At 29.7% G+C, this 9391-nt stretch overlaps 1 protein-coding gene across 1 annotated transcript; it reads right to left on the bottom strand.

Moving 5' to 3' along the window:
* On the bottom strand, positions 1 to 4457 carry LOC101506891 (probable xyloglucan glycosyltransferase 5). The gene is made up of 5 exons (XM_004507478.4): positions 2939 to 4457; positions 1893 to 2201; positions 1519 to 1809; positions 1076 to 1189; positions 1 to 986 (listed from the first exon to the last, which is right to left on the bottom strand). The coding sequence occupies exons 1-5, from the start codon at positions 3692 to 3694 to the stop codon at positions 351 to 353; spliced, it is 2106 nt and encodes a 701-aa protein (XP_004507535.1). The 5' UTR covers positions 3695 to 4457; the 3' UTR covers positions 1 to 350.
* Positions 4458 to 9391: the final 4934 nt, after the last annotated feature.

Raw genomic sequence — 9391 nt, 5'->3', positions numbered from 1 at the left:
TTGAAGGAATTTTCACATGTCATTCAAAAGATACAAATGAACTAAATGTGACAATGAATCATGTTATATTACAGAAAATTGAAAATGAAAAAAAAAATTATTGTAATGTGGAAAACAATCAAAGTACAAGAAAACCAAAAGAAAACAGAAAAGTTTCTATGAAGACAATTGAAAAATAACAAACTTATTTATGATTTGACATGTGGCGGCTTTCGACATTTTACTCGAGCCATAATCATGAACCTTGAATATAACTGCCAAAACCAACTTTTCTAGCATCAATCCATATTGGTTGGCCTAACTGTATAATAATAAAATTTTCTAATTTACACATATTCTTATTTGATCTTCTAGTTCATTTGTTCTCCAATTAAATCCAAACCTACAAGGAGAAATGACACACCTTGAAATAATAAGTAGTAGAAGTGCACCCCTTGAGCTGATAACAAGCTTCGAATGGCCGCGGTCAGCAGCAAAAATGCAAGGGCTAGCTCTTTCTTATATATCTTGTTCATTTTCTTTGCAGGAATGGTTTCTTGTAATTCCTTGATCTTGTTAAGCTCGGAAAGGCCACTATCGGAAGTTCCTCTATGAAGTTGGAGACTCATTGCCTTTGAATCGCGTTCTTCGGCAGCTAATAGATCAGGCTCAGATGATCGGCCAGATTTTTTGGTAACGATCCATTCGTAGGAACTTCCTAATTGGAACAAACCAGATACCATGGCGTTGAATTTGGTTACCGACATTGTGTTCTCGAATAGTAGGTAAGGTACGATGAAGGGAAAGGATTTTGGGGCGGGGAGAATGTTCAAGAATGACATGAATACAGGAATGTAACAAATAACCCAAATAGGAAGCTCGGCTTCGGGGACGAACATTGTCAATGGAAGAATGATGCAGAATAATGTGAATGAATAGAATGGGAGGATTAGCTTTCTAAGTAGAAAGAATAGAAATATAAGGTTTGTTTTCTTCCAGAATGCAATCTGCAAAAATATTATGACACCATAACAGGTTTAGATTGTGTTTTTCGTCAAAACTGTGAAATGCAACACAATGAAAGAAAATACTTAACCTTAGAGTTTATGATGGCCGGAAGGCACAACCGAAAGAGTTGCATCGGACCGGAATGCCATCGATGTTGTTGTTTCTTATAAGCTTCATATGATTCAGGAAGCTCACAAAGCACCTGAAAGAAGTGTTCTTAATGTTTAGACTTTAGACCAACTGCAACTCAAATTTAACATATTAACTGGTGTTTAGGTTTCTGTCAGTCGACCTGACCTCTTTCCATCTCTACGTGTCTGTGTCAAACACCAATACGCACCGACACATGTGGTTTACACTCAATCACTTTCATCTTTTAAATTATTGGTGTCTATTTGTCAGTGTCATGTTAGGTATCTGTGTTTCTTAGATTACTTCACCCAAATCAAGTTCATTCTAACTTTCGAAATCAGTAATACTACAGCCATTCTTGGCTGCAGGCAGATTGAAAATATTGAAACCAGATGTTACCTTTACATCATTGAGAAAGATAAATTTCCAACCATCAAGATGAGCACGGACTGCGATATCCATGTCTTCTACGGTAGTTCGCTCAAGCCAACCACCGGATTCTTCAAGTGCTTTTATTCTCCAAACACCAGCAGTTCCATTAAAACCGAAAAAATTGAGGAAGATTCCATTAACTTGTTGTTCAACCTCAAAGTGGAAGCACAAATTAATATTTTGAAGTCTTGTGAGTAAATTCTCATCCTTGTTCACAAAAGTCCACCTAGCTTGAACCAATGCCAACTCAGGATTTCCCTGCAAACCAAGATGTGAAAATAAAATCACGAAACTGCTGGATAAATTACGGAATAACAAGAAACTGAAACAAATTTAGCCACCTTAAAATGTGGAACAGTTTGTTTGAGGAAATCAGGACACGGTTGGAAATCGGCATCGAAAATTGCAACAAACTCGTAATCCTTCACATAATCACAGTTCATCGCAGACTTGAGATTTCCCGCTTTATAACCGGTTCTAAACTTTCTATGACGGTAGATGATATTGACACCTCTTTGATTCCACTTAGACACTTCCCCCTTGATCAACCATTGTATCCCCTCGTCATCGGAATCATCCAGAACTTGAACAAGCAACCGATCTTTCGGCCAATCAAGTTGGCAGACAGCAGATATAGATTGTTCATATACCTACAATGAATAACAAAGTCATCATCATCAATTCATGATTCTTAATCAAATGGTAACAAAGAGTACTAATCCAAAAGTTCCAAACAGTGGCATCATGTAGTCAACTATACTCTACTAGTTACTTCTTTTGAGATCACTAATGGATAGAATGCAACATAGCATTTTTTTCAAAAAGAAAAAGTTTAGGAAGGGAGAAATTATTATTAATTAAAGTGGCACCAATGACCATTTAACAACTATATCCGGAAGATTTGAACTCCGTCTCTTAACGTTACAAGTCAAACTCTTACCAGTTGACACCTTATATATAGACAACATAGCATATTTCATTATGAAACCAAGTGCAGAAAAACTTAGTGCAGGTTTGGTTTCACTTTTGGGAATGCCAAAATTGATTCTGGAGATTTTTATGTTTGAATGTTATCGAGTAGAATTGATTTTACCTTCATGATTTTTACACTGAAATTTATCATTCAACTCACTCTACACGTGGATATATTCAAATAATCAATTTTTGTCACTGCAAAACAAAACACGCACCGAGATAGGTGGGAATTGATGGATTATCATCATAACACGTTCAAAGCAACCACTTAATAATTGATTGGTTTTGGGATTATTGTCACCACCGACAAAAAAAATCTTTCTTTTTTAAAACAAAAGAAAAAATAGTAGGTATGTACTAAAACTAACAAAGTACACAAGAATCACGAATGAATAAGAAAAAAAAGTGTCACCTCTTTCTCATTGCACATAGGAATCTGAACAAGTACCATAGGATATCCATAATTAGAACCTTCCAAATCATCTTCACCATCTCCATCAACAATCATTGGTTTAATCTTTTTGAATTTGATCCAAAAGCAACCAAGACACAACACCATTCTATCCACAGATTGAATCAAGAACAACAGTATGCAAAAATTTGATAAAGATTGAATCAAGGGTGCAATATAATCAACTCTAAACTCCAACCACTTAACATAAGCTTCATGAAACATCCCTTTAATCTCCCAAGTTTGTGGAACATGAAAATTACTATGATTGTGATTAAAGTAATTCAAATTCAATCCTTTGAAATGAGCAACAAGTTCAAATGAAAGAAATGCCAAAGCCATGAATAAGAATCCAACAATCACTCTAAAAAGTAACTTTGCTTTCATAGATTTATCATCACTGTCATTTTCAATAGAACAAAAAATGAGTCTTTTTTTGAGAGAACTTAACAATGAACAAAGAGAATTTCCAAACCAAGTTAAACAACCAACAGCTTTATGAGCTTTGAGAAGCAAAACCCATGTGAATTGTTTGGCATTTTTGCCTCTATCTTTTTCAACTGGCTGAAATGCTGAATCAGGACCATCAATTTCTAGCACTGAGTAGTTTGGATTCTCCATAGTAACAACAACAGGGTTTCCTTTTCTTGAATTTGATGTTGAATTTGAACTCAATTTAACCCAACCCCACTTTGAAAAATCTAAACTTGGAGCCATTATTGTGAAAAAATCACTCAAAAAAAACACTAACACTCAAAGGGATATAAGACATTGAAGTTGAACTCTTTTTAAACCAACCCCATTTGGAAACATATAAACTTTGAACCATTTTTGTGAAACAAACACTCAAAAGACACTTAACACCTTAAATTTGAAGACTTTTTAACCAAACCCCATTTGGAAAAATCTAAACTTGGAGCCAATTTTGTGTAAAAAAACACTCAAAAGACACTAATACTCAAAAGGGGTAGAAGACATTGAATTGGAATTTGAACTCAATTTAAACCAACCCCATTTGGAAAAAATCTAAACTTTGGGCCTTTTTTATGAAACAAACACTTGAAAGACACTAATACTCAAAAGGGGTAGAAGACCTTGATTTTGAACACTCTTTAACCCATTTGGAAAAATCTAAACTTGGAACCATTTTTGTGACACAAACAAACAAAAGAAACTAAAACTCAAAAGGGGTAGAAGAATTCATGACAATGGACAATGTTGGGGAAGTTGAAGAAAAGCATAAGAAGTAAAAGATGGAAAGAGTAGTGAGAAGGTCATAGGAGTTAGTGTTGTGTCAGATCTATTGGTTTAGAGTGTGTTGTGAGTAAAGACACATTTTCCCCTAGAATGCAGCAGCAAGGTAGCAAGTAGAGAGAGAGGCACGAGTGGAGTAAGTGTGAGAGTGAGAGTGTGAGTGTGAGTGAGAGAGAGAGAGAGTGAGAGTGAGGTTGCTTGTTTTATTGGTTTCTCTGTCTAGCTTTGAGAGAGAGAGAGAGAGAGAGAGAGAGAGGGATTAGTAACGTAATCCATGTGCCATTGATTAATCAACAAGTTTTCCTTCTTTTTAAAAACAAATTAGTAATTGGTAAATGTACTTCCTCGATATCAACGAGGATGGGTCTACTGCACTGGTTTAAATTTGTACTTTTTAATCTCTATTATTAGAAATAGTTTTTTTTTTATTTTTAAAAGTGGATTTTTCAGTTTTTTTTAGATTTTTAAATTAAAAAATACATAATTAATATAATTTTATAATATAGAATCATTTAGATATATTAATTATTTATATATTATTAATTAAATTTAAAATATAAAAAAATTATGAAGTTGAAAGTTAAATTTTTACTGTGTTTTATTCTAATTTTATGAGTGTTAATCATTTTACATTATCATATTTAGTTAAAAAATATAAATGAGAGACCAAAACTGTCGACTTTTAAAATAAAATGACCAATTTCGTGAATAAGTAAAAATAAAGAAATTAAAATTACAATTAAATCAAACATTTATAATATAATGAATCTTGATTTAAATTTTCGTTGATAAAGATATTCGTATTTAATTTCGGACACGCCTTAATAAAATTATTTTTTGTGAGAGAATATAAGAAACTCAACAACAAAAGTTGTTCCTGAATATAATATTTAAGATATCTATTAGAGATGTTCATATATTGAGTAAAATCTATAAAAATAAAACTTCAATTAATTTAGTCATTTTTCAAAATTTAACACCACAGTTTTATTGATTTTATATTTGTCGGATGGAATAAGAGATTATTCAAAGCCATATTTGGGTCTTTATTTATATTGATGAATGCTATTTTATCTTAATAAATGTTTCATAATGGAAGGATAATTTACTAATATTCTTTATTTCAAGAGACTAATTTGTTATTGTGCAAAATCAAGAGACTATTAATTATTAAGTAAACAATAAAACTATTCAGTATATTGAGATAGTTTATTGGATTGTAGTTAGAAATTCGGCAATCTTTTAAAAAATAGCTAAAAAAAAAGGAACACAATTATTTAAATTGTCGCAACGAGCCAACCGATCTTGTCTCAAGCGTGAGGCAAAGGGATTAGTAACGTAATCCATGTGCCATTGATTAATCAACAAGTTTTCCTTCTTTTTAAAAACAAATTAGTAATTGGTAAATGTACTTCCTCGATATCAACGAGGATGGGTCTACTGCACTGGTTTAAATTTGTACTTTTTAATCTCTATTATTAGAAATAGTTTTTTTTTTATTTTTAAAAGTGGATTTTTCAGTTTTTTTTAGATTTTTAAATTAAAAAATACATAATTAATATAATTTTATAATATAGAATCATTTAGATATATTAATTATTTATATATTATTAATTAAATTTAAAATATAAAAAAATTATGAAGTTGAAAGTTAAATTTTTACTGTGTTTTATTCTAATTTTATGAGTGTTAATCATTTTACATTATCATATTTAGTTAAAAAATATAAATGAGAGACCAAAACTGTCGACTTTTAAAATAAAATGACCAATTTCGTGAATAAGTAAAAATAAAGAAATTAAAATTACAATTAAATCAAACATTTATAATATAATGAATCTTGATTTAAATTTTCGTTGATAAAGATATTCGTATTTAATTTCGGACACGCCTTAATAAAATTATTTTTTGTGAGAGAATATAAGAAACTCAACAACAAAAGTTGTTCCTGAATATAATATTTAAGATATCTATTAGAGATGTTCATATATTGAGTAAAATCTATAAAAATAAAACTTCAATTAATTTAGTCATTTTTCAAAATTTAACACCACAGTTTTATTGATTTTATATTTGTCGGATGGAATAAGAGATTATTCAAAGCCATATTTGGGTCTTTATTTATATTGATGAATGCTATTTTATCTTAATAAATGTTTCATAATGGAAGGATAATTTACTAATATTCTTTATTTCAAGAGACTAATTTGTTATTGTGCAAAATCAAGAGACTATTAATTATTAAGTAAACAATAAAACTATTCAGTATATTGAGATAGTTTATTGGATTGTAGTTAGAAATTCGGCAATCTTTTAAAAAATAGCTAAAAAAAAAGGAACACAATTATTTAAATTGTCGCAACGAGCCAACCGATCTTGTCTCAAGCGTGAGGCAATTTCTGCAGTTGTGATTATGATGACATTGAATTGAGAATAGCCATGACATGTTAAGTAAAAATGCTTGGATAAAATATTTTCAAAAAAATCAATATTCAAACCAAGAATGGAAAACCATCACCATATCATATGGGGCATTATTTTATCTAGATGAGAAAATGGTAGAGGGTGGAAATAGGTTAAGAAAAAATAATAAATATTATAAAAATAAAAAACAGATATTGGCTATGAAAGTAATGCTATTCTGATAGCATACGTACTTTTATAATTTATAATTTAGAATCGACGTTGTCAAGAGAATTCACGCATAGAAAATTCTAAGAGTATTTTCAATGGTCACTCAAGATAGATTCTTTATATATGATTTAATATGTCAGATCATTTAGAAGCAATCAATTTATTTTTTAGGTTTAACTCTTAATAATTATATTAGGTCCTACAACTTTAATGTATTAATTAATATTTAATTTTTTTATAACTTAAAATATTAATTTAAATATTTTAATTAATATTAGTATACATTATTTTAATTTTAATTTAAAACAAAATTAAACATAAATTTTTATAACATAGTAATTGAGGATTTTGAATAAAATGCAATCAAAATTGTTGAAATATATTTCATGTGCAAATTAACACTAACAAAAGCTAACGGTCATAAATTATAAAAAAACTAACGGTCATAAATTATTAAAAAAAAAAAAGTAACGGTCCTAAATTTATTATTATTCAATTAGGAAAATACATATCCTTATAACTTAACTTAATACAACTCTAAAAACTTGTCAAAAATTGAATGGACAAAGATACTTGACAACCGTAGATATAGTCTAAAATCTCGAGATAGATATCAACAAAATATAGATTTTAATTTTTTATTTTATTATTAAAATTATTGAATTACAATTTAGACAATCTATTATTGATTTCATCTAGTTATTGATTTCCGACTTCTTGAATGTAAGGATTCTAACCGGAGTGAATCCATGTCCATTGCTCATCATTTCCACACTTTCTCCCTCCGAATTGTTTGCTAATGAGCTAATGAGCGTGTTTGACATTTTCTTCATGTGTTCCTTTTATTGGTACTTGGTTGCTTTCCTAGTGTCCAAACCACATAAGTTAAATTTCTATCATCTTTTCTATTTTAGGTACTATCCTCCCTATATCTAACATTGTCATTTCTAATCCTATTTCTTCTAATTTTTCCATCCACATCCATCCAATGTAACATTAGCTTATACTACACTTATTTTATTCTCGTATTGGTTTCTTACAGTTAAACTTTATGTAACATCTTTGATCAATAAAGATTAATCTATTTTATGAACCAAATAAGACCCTTAGGTCGTGCAATTAGGGCACCCAACTCAATTAGGTAGAGTCCTAATTACTTTTATAATATAATTGAATTTTAAAAAAATTCATTGATGTCTTTAACTTTTTACACTTTAATCACATTAAAATCTTATATTTACATTTCTCTTTGTTCTCTTTATCTTCTCTCTATATTATATCTAAATATAGTAACGTAAATTTTACGATTGAATTTGATTGAATATATTAAGGTAGATAAATTTTATAAGAAAATAATATTTATGTTAAAAAAATTTGAAAAAGAAATAATTATTAATTGTGAATAAAAACCAAATTATACAAGTCTATAAGATAATTGTGGTTGGTATAATTTAATATACGCTCATCGGTTGTAATGAATTTTGACTATATGACATATATTAATAGGTTGTAATTTTATGTTTTATACAATATTATACTTTTTATTTATTCATTAAAATTTTAAAAATTTGGTCACTCGAGGTTGCACCTACTTCGACACTAGTTGCAATAAAACTTATCCTTCAATTTGAGCAAATCTAAAAATCCATTCCATTTTATATATCAAAGGCAGTGTTTTATAGATCATCTACAAAACAAGCAAAAACTACTCACTTCAATCATAGAAGCATCCACTCGCTTTAAACTAATTTCATCAGACGCTGGAACCTTAGTTGTTGTTGACTTTGCTAGACCATGTTGAGCCAATACATACTAAAAGCTATGTAAGAATGTGTTTTTGGATTGACTTATACGATAAAAAAGCACAACTATCATTTCAGTCCCTAAATTTTGTAAAGATCCAATGTATTAGTCTATAACTTTATGAAATTATTATTATAATTTTAGTTTTTAAATCTGTAAGCACTAATCATATTAGTGCTTGAATCTAGAGACCTAGTTACTAATGAATCATAATTTTAGAGAATAGTATATATGAGTAGTGCTTAAAATCTCAGAAACTAAAATTATAATTTCCTTGAAAGAGGGATTAGCATGGCAAGTGTACCAAACATGCACCTTAGCATATATGTAGCAAATGATGGGAAAATTCATGAATTCACAAACCTGTAGCATCTTAAACATAACACTATATGAAGTGTTCGGGTCTTCAATGTGTTGGATATTGGATTTTCTTTTTATTTTGAGAAAAACCTAAATATTGAAGTTCATTATGTGTCTCGCTTATTCAAGTGAAAAAGAGTCTATTTATGATTTTATCAAAACAGTCTCAGAGAAACATGATTTTTGGACAGCAGGTTTGAAACATACAAGTCTTCGTTTTCAACAGTTAGATATACGAAATGACGTTAGAAGAGGGAGAAACAAGACTCGCACAGTAGCAACTTTTTGGGGTAGTTTTCATTTGTAAGCTTTAATGTTTTGTTATTTTGGCTTTATTGCTGGCACAATTTGTGCATTATTTTG

The sequence above is a fragment of the Cicer arietinum genome, chromosome 6 (genome assembly GCF_000331145.2).
Source record: "Cicer arietinum cultivar CDC Frontier isolate Library 1 chromosome 6, Cicar.CDCFrontier_v2.0, whole genome shotgun sequence".
Lineage (NCBI taxonomy): Eukaryota > Viridiplantae > Streptophyta > Magnoliopsida > Fabales > Fabaceae > Cicer > Cicer arietinum.
Note: the sequence above shows the minus strand (reverse complement) of the source record. Positions and strands in the feature narration are given on the sequence as shown.

Excerpts from the sequence above, each read along its gene's own strand:
- LOC101506891 (XM_004507478.4), bottom strand. The coding sequence starts at position 3,694 with ATGGCTCCAAGTTTAGATTTTTCAAAGTGGGGTTGGGTTAAATTGAGT. Across the intron at positions 2,202-2,938 it reads CTATGTGCAATGAGAAAGAG|GTATATGAACAATCTATATC; the intron begins GTGACACTTTTT and ends TATTCATTGTAG. Across the intron at positions 987-1,075 it reads CGGCCATCATAAACTCTAAG|ATTGCATTCTGGAAGAAAAC; the intron begins GTTAAGTATTTT and ends ATATTTTTGCAG.